This window comes from Mixophyes fleayi, chromosome 6 (assembly GCF_038048845.1).
Source record: "Mixophyes fleayi isolate aMixFle1 chromosome 6, aMixFle1.hap1, whole genome shotgun sequence".
Classification (NCBI taxonomy): domain Eukaryota; kingdom Metazoa; phylum Chordata; class Amphibia; order Anura; family Limnodynastidae; genus Mixophyes; species Mixophyes fleayi.
The window spans coordinates 209,980,851-209,994,954 of record NC_134407.1 but is presented as its reverse complement, the minus strand read 5'-3'; the positions used below and the strand labels follow the sequence as shown (position 1 = coordinate 209,994,954).

The 14,104-nt window shown below is 42.8% G+C and overlaps 2 protein-coding genes across 2 annotated transcripts in view; both read right to left on the bottom strand.

Annotated features, from left to right (window-relative positions):
- Positions 1–14,104, bottom strand: part of LOC142160023 (uncharacterized) — a 99,189-nt gene that overhangs the window by 42,418 nt on the left and 42,667 nt on the right. The window contains exon 7 of the mRNA XM_075214943.1: positions 1,889–3,178. Within this exon, the coding sequence (XP_075071044.1) occupies positions 1,889–3,178 (1,290 nt within the window). The remainder of the gene's footprint in view (positions 1–1,888; positions 3,179–14,104) is intronic.
- On the bottom strand, positions 8,092–13,140 carry LOC142159985 (gastrula zinc finger protein XlCGF66.1-like). Its single transcript, XM_075214899.1, has 4 exons — positions 13,034–13,140; positions 10,079–10,196; positions 8,463–8,654; positions 8,092–8,383 (listed from the first exon to the last, which is right to left on the bottom strand). The coding sequence occupies exons 2-4, from the start codon at positions 10,157–10,159 to the stop codon at positions 8,243–8,245; spliced, it is 414 nt and encodes a 137-aa protein (XP_075071000.1). The 5' UTR covers positions 10,160–10,196; positions 13,034–13,140; the 3' UTR covers positions 8,092–8,242.

The following is a 14,104-nucleotide window of genomic DNA, read 5'->3' as shown; positions in this document are numbered from 1 at the left end:
GTCTGCAGGTGATGTGCTGGGGACTGGATCTAGATACACCTTTCCTGTGATAACAAAAACTCAGTTGTATGGTGTCTATCTGGACCCCCAATAACAGAATATATAGTGATGGGATAAGATGACTTTTCACCTTGTTTACAAACAACACTGATCCAGAAACTGTATTAGTTGAGCAGTCTTGTAAATAACACTGCGTTCTGAATTCCCCACCACTAGAATGTCTTCCAGATAAGGCCATTCCTTAACCCTTTGCTTTCTCAGTTGTGCTCTAAGTGTAACTAACACTTTGGTAAATGTCCTCGGAGATGTCACCATCCTGAAGGGCAGACAAGTGAACTGAAAGTGTTGGCACAGTACACAGAATCTGAGAAACTTCCTGTGATGAACAACCACAGGCAGGCGCGGGAGGTATCAGCCCGGGGGGCGCACAGGTGGCCGCATCACATGACACGCGATGTAGCACACAAATATCAACTTTAAATTTCAGTGTACAAATAATCTATCAAGTATTTGTGTGTTACATGAAAACACAGTCAGTATTTAACTTATGTGCAAAACAGAATACTAATTTGCACCCCTTGCATTGTAACATGGTTTTGTCCAGGAGACTGAAATAAGAAGTTTCTCAAGTCAAGATCCTTAATGAATCAGGCCCATGGTCCCCACAGAGCCCTGATCTCAACATCATCGAGTCTGTCTGAGATTACATGAAGAGACAGAAGGATTTGAGCAAGCCTACATCCACAGAAGATCTGTGGTTAGCTCTCCAAAATGTTTGGAACAACCTCCTTGCTGAGTTTCTTGAAAAACTGTGTGCAAGTGTACCTGGAACTAAAACTGTTTTGAAGGCAAAGGGTGGTCACACCAAATATTGCTTTCATTTAGATTTCTCTTCTGTTCATTCACTTTGCATTTTGTTAATTGATAAAAATAGACTATTAACACTTCTATTTTTGAAAGCATTCTTACTTTGCAGCATTTTTCCACACCTGCCTAAAACGTTTGCACAGTACTGTGTGTGAGATTATATAATATATATATATATATATATATATATATATATATATATATAATTTTTTTTTTTTTTCAAACAATGTTGTCTCACGCATACAGGAAAGAGCACAAAAATATTTTACTCCCTACACAGTACAATTAAACGAAGGGTCTCTTATACTCCGGATGAGGAGTCACGTTGAATTTGCTCATGTTGCTCTGCATCCGGTTGTGAAAGAACTAACACCCAGGTTACTGCATTAAAGGGGCGGAAAAACTATATAAGCTTAGAGCGTGCCTTCTTAGCTGCTGCTGAATATATTTTAATTTTTGGTTGGTGAATGTGCAACACAAATTGACATATGTAAAAAGAAAATTGCACCAGACGCTTCGTGTATAGTATAATAAACATCTTATGAAAAGTTAATTTATTAATGTAAAGAAAGTGATACAATGCTTGCCTCATGGGTGGATAAATACTTTAATTAGAATTACATTACATTGTTGAACACAAATTTCTACTAAAAAATAACAACTTATTAACTCTGTGAATAGGTGTGAATTGGATGATATTGAAGATGCAGATTTCTATGAAAAACAATTCTCACAATCAGAATATGAAAATGGGCTCCCAAATGTGTAAATTATCTAATGTTAAATGAGATATAATTTTGGTGCAAAATATTTCCCATATTCAGAACATGAAAATGATCTTTCTTTTAGATTTATGGTGCATAGCAATAGCTGATTTTTATGCAAAGCATTTCCCACATCAACAACATGGAAATGTCTTTTCACCTGCGTGAATCCTTTGATGATTATCAAGAACATGTTTCTGTGTACAACATTTCCCACAATCAGGACATGGAAATGGCTTTTCATTTATCTGAATCACTTTGATCGTTGTGCATTTTCTGATGCTTGCTGAGATTTGATTTAACTGAAAAACATTTCCCACATTCAGAACATGAAAATGGTTTCTCACCTGTGTGACGTCTGTGATGTAGAACAAGCTGTGCTTTTTCTGCAAAATGTTTTCCACATTCAGAACACAAAAATGCCTTTTCACCAGTGTGAGTTTTATGGTGTCTAATTAGAGCTGATTTATATTTAAAGAATTTCCCACACTCAGAACATGAAAACGGCTTTTCACCTGTGTGACTCCTTTGATGATAAACAAGATGTTGTTTCTGCGTAAAACATTTTCCACACTCAGAACAAGGAAATAGCTTTTCACCTGTGTGAATCCTTCGATGATTAACAAGAGGTTGTTTCTGTGTAAAACATTTCCCACAATCAGGACATGAATAAGGTTTTTCACCTGTGTGAATCCTTTGATGAGAAACAAGGTTTTGTTTCTTTGCAAAACATTTTCCACATTCAGAACATGAAAATGGATTTTGATCGGTGTGCATTTTCTGATGATCAATGAGAACACATTTCCTTGAAAAACATTTCCCACACTCAGAACATGAAAATGGCTTTTCACCGGTGTGACTCCTTCGATGACTAACAAGATGTTGTTTCTGCGTAAAACATTTTCCACACTCAGAACATGAAAATGTCTTTTCACCTGTGTGAATCCTTTGATGACTAACAAGATGTTGTTTCTGCGTAAAACATTTCCCACACTCAGAACATGAAAATGGCTTTTCACCTGTGTGAATCCTTTGATGACTAACAATATGATGTTTCTGCGTAAAACATTTTCCACACTCAGGACATGGAAATAGCTTTTGATCTGTGTGCGCTTTCTGATGATTGATGAGAAATGATTTATTTGAAAAAGATTTTCCACATTCAGAACATGAAAACTGACCTGTGTGAATGTTATGATGTCTCACAAGAACTGAATTATATTTAAAGCATTTGCCACAATCAGAGCAAGGACATGGCTTTTCACCTGCACAAATCTTTTGATGAGAAAAGAGAGATTCTGTCTGTGTAAAACATTTCCAACCTGACTTTTCATTAACTCTTTGTATTGCATTATCTATAACAGTATCTGAATTTTCAGGAAAACATCTTCCATAGTCAGAAGGTTCAGATGATTTATCTGCACTGTCAGTTGCTGGTAGGGTAATGGTATTTGCTCTTCTAGAATTTTGTATAACCTCATTTTCCATTTCACAGTCTAGAGATAAAATGGGATGTCCGGCTGAGGTATTCCTGCTGTTGGGTCCATCTGTTGGAAGTAAAACATACAATGAATGGTGTCATAAACAAGTTTTCCAAGTGTGTATCTTGGGGTGTGAGCTTCCATATGAATGTCTGTGTGTAAAATAACTTGAAGTTTAGTACCTGTTTGCAGTAAGTTAGAGCATTAAACGTGGGGAAGATATATGTCAGCACCCAGCATCATCTATAGTGCCAGGCAGCTGTACAGCTGAACAATACAGTTGAGGCCAAGTGCCAGCTTATCTGTTGTCCTTTTTGCTTACAAGTATTGCTTAATATTGAATTATCTGGTGTGTAGTCAACCTGTAAACAGAAATTTCAGTGTATGCAAAAAACTGAAAGATAGAGAGGATTTTTAACTCGCAGTAAATTATGTTTCTCTGCGTCCATTGGGGGACACTGCGATACATTGGGGTATATTAGGTGGAATTGGAACAAGGGCACTTTAAATCTTAAATTGAAGGACAGCTCCGCCACTACTATGCCCCTCCCAAGGGAGCTACTTTCAGTTTTAGCAAAGTGCCTCATGGAGAAGGCTGCTTTTCTTTAGGGCTCTGTTCCCTGGATTTTTATTGTTACTGTTTCATTTTATTTTCAATTAATATTTTCCTTGTTGGCATTGCTCACGGATGTCTCCCAAGGAGTGGATAGCCTGCGGACTTCCTCCACTCTGGGTCCCTGAGCCGAGGTGAGCAGCCTGCTGGCTTCACTCACCTCTGCCAGCGCTGCAGCCCTCTCCCTTCTCACACTCAGAAGATGCCTCCTACAGTATGTCAGTCACAGCACTGAATGGTGAGCAGCGGACGCAGGTCACAGCTGTGCCACCCCCTTTACCAATGAGCAGTTCTGCCCTGCAGAGTACGACTCAGCTGGGGGTCGGCAGCCTCAGCAGTTCTCCGCTATGGAGAGTACAGCTCTGGTTAACAGTGCGACGGTGTGAGCTGAGCGACAAGCAGTTCCTTCTTATGAAGATGTGGCTCGGCAGAAGGGAACACCGTGCAACAGGTCTCCTCTGAGGAGAGAACGTCGCTAGCGGTCATTGCTCTGACTGGGGGCATTGTAGAGGTGAGAACGCAAAACTGTAAGTAGACACGGTGACATTTGTCTGGCTTTTCTTCCGGAAGCGGCTATTTTCCCTCCTACAGTAGTTATAGATTATAGTGCTGCACTCTGCAATAAAACTGTGCTTCTCACATTCGTGCAGCAGCATGGAGACTGCTACAAAGAGCTGGCCGCCTAGTTGGTTGACGAGTATGTTACCAATCGACCAAAGTGGGGGGCATCTACGGTCCCCCCTCCGGCATAAGGACCAGCAACCATTCTGATCATTGGAGGTGCTTCCCGTGCCAGCAGCTAGCCCAGGGAGCCAGGCCTGGTCCTTCCACCATGGCTTGCTGCCATGAAGACTGACAATTTGTTTCTGAAGAACTCCACCCCAGAGGCAATGGAGGTAGTTGAAGGTAAATAAATAAAAAAGATAATTTATGAAATAGTTTTATCATTAAAAATTCTCAAATTATTTGAGCCTTTATTTGGAATGTTTTAAGCTAAAGTTTTAAGTTAAGTGCTGAGAAACTGACTGGTGAGAGTCGTCATGGCTGGGGCTCAACTTAAAGACATTCCTATGGCTCAGGTTAATCTTGATTGGGGGACAGGACCGAAGTTCATGGAAATGGAACAACTGGATGCACTGCCCACCAGTGTCATCCTAGTAAACAACTGCTGTGAGAGCTGGTGCTGGGCACAGTGTGCAACTGTGACTTCTGCACTATGTGTGGGGAAAATCTATATTTTATTGGTTTCGCTCCCCAGGAGAGAGCATAGAGAAACGCCATATGCTGTATGTAACTGCTCTGACTACATGACAGTCAGTCCACATACTGATCTAAGCTCTCTGCTGGGTGACCTACTACCTACATCACAGTACATGAGGTGGAGGAGCTGAATGAAGGAGCTCACACACTGGGCAGATACTTTGTCCTAATTAGTATGTAGTGACAGAGGAGGGCGCAGAATAAGAGATTGTTGTATGGACAGAACATGGAGAAGAACTGAGTCTGTTCTGTATATAATGGTTATTACTCACCTGTGCTGGTATCTGTAGGAATGTCCTCCGTACCCAGCTCATCACCCCTCACATACGTCTTTTCTCCACCATCAATGTGGGTTACATGAATCCCCTCTCCCTCCTCTCTATCTTCATCCTTAACATGTATCAGGTTTTCATCCTAAATAGCACACACAATAAAATCACATTATAATATCGGACTATAATATAATATAAATGATACTAGGGAACACTCATATCTGATGAAATAGCTATTGTGAAGAAACGCGTCAGGATAAACACTCTTTGATTAGGACCCCGCTACATCTCCTATACAGACACTCAGGACATTAGGATATCTGATCACTTTAGCATTCACCATTTGCAGTGTGGTGCTTTAAGGAACAACAAGATCATCTTGGAGATCGGAGGGTTACACCCGCACAGCGGATCGGTGAGCTAGTTGTGTTATCTGCCTGTTCAGCTCATTATATCTCCGGTTAAGCAATAGGACTTCCATGTTCCTAAAGTGAAACATTTTGGCTGTGTTTACCTTATACTTCTCACCAGCTGTGGATTATATCATTTCTGACTGCCCCATTGTTCACTCCTTTATAGATTGGGACTGATGTTCCCAAGGAGAACAGTACCCTGATGTTATATGCCAATGTCATGGTTATATTTATGTAAATAATGTCTTGTTCCTTCCGCATAGGTTTACAAACATAACATTAAAATGTATCTCTCATCTTCCCCACCTCTAATTTGACCAAAACGCCATTCAATTTACAGATCTTGTCCTGGCAAATATATTTATACCATCACATTTACAGGGCGCTTCCACTAGCAGGTAATTAGTTTAAAATCACCCAAAAATGAAGGATTGCCATTACATGGTGCACTGATCACATACAATTAAAACATATTATTTTGTTGTAATTTCATCTAAAATATGGTAAAATATTAAAATACAGAATGAGAATTAATGTGAAAGGAAAATGAATGTATTACATTTTAGAGTGACAATCTTTCTCTAATTCATTGAGTCTTAAATCATGTACAAATGTTTTTAACCATGTCAAAACACCATAGTATCTTTCAAGAATGTGGTAAGTAATTCTCCTGAGAAGTTTCAGATTTCTGTATATAGAGGGTTTTTAGCATATTAAAGAGAACAATATCTATCGATCTATTCGACAATTATATAAACAGATCAATTCACTGATCTCAGATATAATTTTTATCTTCAATACTTTATAAATGGATATTTAATTGTATCACCTAATTTCCTGTGAATACAGAATATACTGTGAATAATGTAGAATAAACTCATATTGTATCAGTCTCCACAGTTCATCACAGTATACAACATGAAATATTGTTCTTATCCTATTGTACAGATGTTTCCTTCCAGTTCTATTTTTTCAAATAATAATATATAAATTTGTTAGTGTCCCTTGTTATAATATGTATATATCTCTTACACTGATATTTATCCAAGTTGTAAATCCTGACTTAATTCTGCAAAAGATTTCCAAACTAGTGTATTCTGTTTCCTATTCATTATAATATGGATGTCACGATTTGATTCACATCATATATACATTAACTTCTGTACTCCTAGTTTTTTAATCAATACTTTAGGATATTGTAATAAATTTCTCATTAGAACTTGATCCTTTAATGTGTCTGAATCATCCTACATCCCTACAGTAATTGTCATAATGAGTGATTGTGAATTGTTACATTCCTTTCATTTTCCTTTGACATTAATTCTCATTCTATATTTTAATATTTTAAAATATTTTAAATGAAAATAAAGTGTTGAATACGAATAAATAAAATAATAGGTTTTAAATGTGTGCAATCATTTCTTCAGTGCACCATGAAATATCAGCCATTCTTTTTTATGATGGTTAAATTCCCAGCGGTTTTGCATTAAAAGACCAAATACATGAATCATTAATGCTTTACTTACCGTTACTGTGACATATTAAAGAGAAACAAAGTAGAGAGAATCATAAACTAAGTAGAGTATATGAGAAACATACAAGACTTATGAAATATACGATATATGACACATAGGAAAAAGTCTGGATATGATTTGCATTAAACCACTTCTGTGAATATAGTTAATTACAAATGTTATTCTTCTCTGAATACTTATTAATAAAATGTTATATAATAAAGCAATGATACCACTTGGACACTGTACCTGTACAGGGTAACTATTCCTCTCATATAATATATCTGCTTTGGTCACTTATCCACAGATCTTTGTTGGAAGTGTCAGTCAGACTCCAGTAAAATGTCTGACATGACACTGAGCGGTCATCATATTGTTTTACATTACAGAAATATATTACAGTTTCCATATTCATGAATCCCACAAATATGTCTCTTAGAGATGACTGATGACCACTGTGACATGGATGTCCCCCACCAATATAAAGTCACTAACAGATGGAGTGGGCTGGAGAGAAATGGCTCATACACAATTTATGTGACTGGGTGACACCAATACAGCGTCCTATTAATCTCAAGTAAACTTGTTCCATTTAGACAGAGTCAGGACGGCCCATTTCTTCTTATATCGGAGCCATGTCTTGAACGCCCATAAACTTGTTTATTCTCTCCCTCTATTTACACTTACTCTGGTTGTCAGAGAATAATGAATTCCCTTTGATAGACCTATAGTACTATGTACTAACATGTGTGAAAGTTTGTATTAGTGTCATCTGTGTCTAATGTTATGGTTGTTATGGTGTAAATACATTGCTCATTTTTTCGCACACATAAAATGCAAAATCAAAATAAACATAAGAACCTGACATCAGTTTTATTATTAGAACTGCTAATTATATGTACCTGAAATTCATGTGGGATATTTCCCTCTTCCGCTCTATAAATAGGACTTGGACATCTCTCTGATACATTTCCATTATCGGATCCATCTGTAGGAGATGAACACACACAGGGACTGACCACATGATTTATATAGGATATATCAGAGGATGTGTATATCTAGTTAGGTCTCTTACCCAGTGATGTGAGGGGCCGGTGATTCTCCATCATGAGGTCCGTGTACAGATCCTTGTGTCCATCTAAATACTCCCACTCCTCCATGGAGAAATAGACAGTGACATCCTGACACCTTATAGGAACCTGACACACACAATGATACAGTCATCACCCAGACACATCCCCTGGTGTTACTGTATAATGTCCCATTCCCAGCAGTCACCTCTCCAGTCAGCAGCTGAATGATCTTGTTGGTGAGTTCTAGAATCCTCTGGTCATTGTTTCTCTCATGTATCAGTGAGTGAGGTGGAGGTTCCATGATGGGGCTCTGGGTCCTGCTCCATCCTCCTGACACCTGGGAGCTGATGCTGGATGATACATGATTACTGGACTCCTTCCTCACTACTGTGTAATCCTGTATAATGAGAGACAGTAGTAAGTATCGCTATACTTGAGGTTCAGTGAAATTCCGAAACTGGTAGAAGACCTATATGACACCTTGATCTGGGTATTTCTAGAAATGATTCATAGGAGACATGTATGTAGGTGAAGAAAATAATATCCAGTAAAGAAAATACCATAAAATTACTTGTCTGACTGAAACTGTCTGAAATCCTCACTCTACTCTCTTCCTCTTTTTCCTCAACCTGACCCCTTGACTCTGTTCTCTCCAAACTTCTCTGCTCCCTCTCCTCCAATGATTGTCTTCACCTTGCTCACCTCTTAAACCTTTCTCTCCCCACTGGTGTCTTCTCCTCCACCTTCAAACATGTTCTCATCACCCCTATTCTCAAAAAATCTTTCATATACCAATCCCCTCTCTCAAACTACCTCCCCATTTCTTTGCTCCCCTTTGCTTCTAAATTTTGACTCCACTCCCGTCACCTGTTCACTCCGCTCTGCCTGGGACCTATGCCTCTCCTCACCTCCAAGACTTCTCCTGTGCTGCTCCCCACCATTGTTACTCTTTACCTCCCTGAACCTACAATCCTTTAAATGGTCCTTCAAAACTCACCTCTTCCTGCTCACCTATCCAACCCCCACTTCACCATCTTGTCCACCACCTGGTCTTCCTTTGCCCACTATCTCCAATTTATTCCAGTTGCTCCTACTCTCTCTAACCTCCACTCCTTCTAGAATGTAAACTCTGAGGGGCAGGATCCTCTCTCCCTATTGTCTCATGTCTGTCTACTGTCCATCTTCCTCATATGTCCTTGTCATGTCTTTTACTGTCCCCACAGTTTTATACTTGCACTCACTGATGCTCCTTAGGTTTAACTGTCTCCATGTATCTGTGATCCTGCTCACTGTAGTTATGTGTTATCTATATTGGTACAATTGTCTGGAGCTACAGAACCTGTGGCACCCTATAACTAAATAATAATAATAATAATAATTATTATTGATAAATAACAGTACATCTGGTACTATCACTTTCTTTGTTAGCTCCACATCATCAACAGGGCAGCACGGAAGCTCAGTGGTTAGCACTTCTGCCTCACAGCACTGGGGTCATGAGTTCAATTCCCGACCATGGCCTTATCTGTGAGGAGTTTGTATGTTCTCCCCGTGCGTGGGTTTCCTCCTGGTGCTCCGGTTTCCTCCCACGTTCCAAAAACATATCGGTAGGTTAATTGGCTGCTAACAAATTGACCCTAGTCTGTGTCTGTCTGTGTTAAGGCTGTAAGCTCCAATGGGGCAGGGACTGATGTGAGTGAGTGGCACTATATAAAAAATGTTAATAATAATAATCTAACCCTGGACAATACTCAATATTAATTCTCTGAGGATTTCAAGAGATAATAGCGATTTCAGTGTGACATTTCTAGATCACCTCACCTCTCCAGTCAGCAGAGAGATGATCTCCAGGGTGAGATTAAATATCCTCTCAGTCATGTGACTCCTGTCCTTGTCCATCATGAAGACTCTGGGAATGGGCAGACCTTGGCAGTGAGCTCTGTAGGTAGAAACTGATATCATTTATTTGTTTTAAATATCCTGGTGGGATGGAATTCTGTATTGAGATAGTTGAAACTATAGGGCTATTAAATCCATTTTCCATCAATATAATCAACCCACAAAGTAACATCAGCATGAATGTTCAGATCATTCCTTCAGCTCACGCTACAGTTCATACATTTTTGTTAAAAGGAAAATACCATCACATTCACATAGCAGAGCACCTGCAGAATACAGAACTTTTGAACAATTGGAAATCAATGGGATTTAAAAAACTGAAAAACTAGTCTATAACCAGGTACTGGCAATGCAGTGTAAAATGTACAGTGTGTTATAGTACTCCTTCCCTGCACACTCACCTGAGTCCCCTCTGCCTGGTCTCCCTGCACTGTCTACACTACTCCTTCCCTCCATACTCACCTGAGTCCCCTCTGCCTGGTCTCCCAGCACTGTCACCACTACTCCTTCCCTGTACTCTCACCTGACTCCCCTCTGTCTGGTCTCCCAGCACTGTCACCACTACTCCTTCCCTGCACTCTCACCTGACTCCCCTCTGCCTGGTCTCCCAGCACTGTCACCACTACTCCTTCCCTGCACTCTCACCTGACTCCCCTCTGCCTGGTCTCCCAGCACTGTCACCAGTACTCCTTCCCTGCACCCTCACCTGACTCCCCTCTGTCTGGTGTCCCAGCACTGTCTCCACTACTCCTTCCCTGCACTCTCACCTGACTCCCCTCTGCCTGCTCTCCCAGCACAGTCACCACTACTCCTTCCCTGCACTCTCACCTGACTCCCCTCTGCCTGGTCTCCCAGCACTGTCACCACTACTCCTTCCCTGCACTCTCACCTGACTCCCCTCTGCCTGGTCTCCTAGCACTGTCACCACTACTCCTTCCCTGTACCCTCACCTGACTCCCCTCTGCCTGGTCTCCCAGCACTGTCACCACTACTCCTTCCCTGTACTCTCACCTGACTCCCCTCTGTCTGGTCTCCCAGCACTGTCACCACTACTCCTTCCCTGCACTCTCACCTGACTCCCCTCTGCCTGGTCTCCCAGCACTGTCACCACTATTCCTTCCCTGCACTCTCACCTGACTCCCCTCTGCCTGGTCTCCCAGCACTGTCACCAGTACTCCTTCCCTGCACCCTCACCTGACTCCCCTCTGTCTGGTGTCCCAGCACTGTCTCCACTACTCCTTCCCTGCACTCTCACCTGACTCCCCTCTGCCTGCTCTCCCAGCACAGTCACCACTACTCCTTCCCTGCACTCTCACCTGACTCCCCTCTGCCTGGTCTCCCAGCACTGTCACCACTACTCCTTCCCTGCACTCTCACCTGACTCCCCTCTGCCTGGTCTCCTAGCACTGTCACCACTACTCCTTCCCTGTACCCTCACCTGACTCCCCTCTGCCTGGTCTCCCAGCACTGTCACCACTACTCCTTCCCTGCACTCTCACCTGACTCCCCTCTGTCTGGTCTCCCAGCACTGTCTCCACTACTCCTTCCCTGCACTCTCACCTGACTCCCCTCTGCCTGGTCTCCTAGCACTGTCACCACTACTCCTTCCCTGCACTCTCACCTGACTCCCCTCTGTCTGGTCTCCCAGCACTGTCTCCACTACTCCTTCCCTGCACCCTCACCTGACTCCCCTCTGCCTGGACTCCCAGCACTGTCTCCACTACTCCTTCCCTGCACTCTCACCTGACTCCCCTCTGCCTGCTCTCCCAGCACAGTCACCAGTACTCCTTCCCTGCACTCTCACCTGACTCCCCTCTGCCTGGTCTACCAGCACTGTCACCACTGCTCCTTCCCTGCACTCTCACCTGACTCCCCTCTGCCTGGTCTCCCAGCACTGTCACCACTACTCCTTCCTTGCACTCCCACATGACTCCCCTCTGCCTGGTCTCCCAGCACTGTCTCCACTACTCCTTCCCTGCACCCTCACCTGACTCCCCTCTGCCTGGACTCCCAGCACTGTCTCCACTACTCCTTCCCTGCACTCTCACCTGACTCCCCTCTGCCTGCTCTCCCAGCACAGTCACCACTACTCCTTCCCTGCACTCTCACCTGACTCCCCTCTGCCTGGTCTCCTAGCACTGTCACCACTACTCCTTCCCTGCACTCTCACCTGACTCCCCTCTGTCTGGTCTCCCAGCACTGTCTCCACTACTCCTTCCCTGCACCCTCACCTGACTCCCCTCTGCCTGGACTCCCAGCACTGTCTCCACTACTCCTTCCCTGCACTCTCACCTGACTCCCCTCTGCCTGCTCTCCCAGCACAGTCACCACTACTCCTTCCCTGCACTCTCACCTGACTCCCCTCTGCCTGGTCTACCAGCACTGTCACCACTGCTCCTTCCCTGCACTCTCACCTGACTCCCCTCTGCCTGGTCTCCCAGCACTGTCACCACTACTCCTTCCTTGCACTCCCACATGACTCCCCTCTGCCTGGTCTCCCAGCACTGTCTCCACTACTCCTTCCCTGCACCCTCACCTGACTCCCCTCTGCCTGGACTCCCAGCACTGTCTCCACTACTCCTTCCCTGCACTCTCACCTGACTCCCCTCTGCCTGCTCTCCCAGCACAGTCACCACTACTCCTTCCCTGCACTCTCACCTGACTCCCCTCTGCCTGGTCTACCAGCACTGTCACCACTACTCCTTCCTTGCACTCCCACATGACTCCCCTCTGCCTGGTCTACCAGCACTGTCACCACTACTCCTTCCCTGCACCCTCAACTGACTCCCCTCTGCCTGGTCTCCCAGCACTGTCACCACTACTCCCTTAGTACATTAGTACAGCTATATACTGAGTCACTACATGGACATAACATACCTCTCCTGGTGTTAAACAACAACTGAATTATGACGATAATACCAGGTACCAGGAGGTGCAGAGGGATCTGGGTAATGTAGTTTTCTAGTTTCCTCCTCACCTCTTACCCCAGGATAACACTAGATGTAGAACTATAAGTGATATTACGATGTAATAAGACTGCACTATGGCGGCAGACATGTTTGTGAAGACCAGCACGTGTGTACAGTAAACATTAGCACATTCCTACAATAAATAAAGTCTCCTAATCTCTAGTCTGTGTTATCACTGGTGCATTGTGCGGCCATGTATAGTAAGGAGAAGTCCCTTCATCTGGAAGAGAGCTGGTTATATGATGGGAATGAGGAGAATGCAGCAGTCACAGATGTTGTATCTCTGCTGGTTTTACCAGGGTCTGTGCACTCCGCTGCCAGAGATTGCAGGGAGAGGAAAACATGGAGCAAAGGAGCCCGTGGACGGGATAACCCAGATACACTCATGTATCCAATATATATCAGTGGCTGCTGCATCTGCCACTGGGTGTAAGTGGAATATGTATTTTATTATTCATTACACAGGTCACTTGTTCTATTGGAAGTCTTCTGTCTTACTTATCCTGCACACTCCAATGTTACCTACTGAGTTATTTTATAACTGGTACTTTATAAAAAATAATAATTGTATTGATTCATGTGATCTCCCCTCTCGTCCAGTATGGTTGTAAATGTCTTGTACTGTGGTGTAATCAAAATAGCTTCAGTTTTTAGTTACACATGGTGTTCTTGATTAATTTCACTGGGAACCTTTAGAACATTTGTAGATATATTTTTGACGCTTATCTTTACCACTCAGGTAGTTTCTACAGAGGCAATGTAATCGATCTGAGTCCAGCCAACAATAAACAAAAAGCGGGCCCTGGGTAGCTCTACAAATGCCAGTATACACTGCCGACCATGGGTAAGCTGGCACTTATAGTACTACACACTCCAATATACCCATACACTCTAAGGTGGCCAGGGCATGCTGGGATCAGTAGTGCACAATGAAAAAATGATAACATAAATCTTCAATTTTGCTCATTAATCCACACCC

What these genes read in the sequence shown, in the direction of transcription:
- LOC142159985 (XM_075214899.1), bottom strand. Translation starts at nt 10,159, where the DNA reads ATGATGGACAAGGACAGGAGTCACATGACTGAGAGGATATTTAATCTC. An exon ending in TCTCTCTGCTGACTGGAGAG is followed by an intron (nt 8,655 to 10,078) that starts GTGAGGTGATCT and finishes CTCATTATACAG; the next exon opens with GATTACACAGTAGTGAGGAA. An exon ending in TTCAGCTGCTGACTGGAGAG is followed by an intron (nt 8,384 to 8,462) that starts GTGACTGCTGGG and finishes TGTGTGTGTCAG; the next exon opens with GTTCCTATAAGGTGTCAGGA.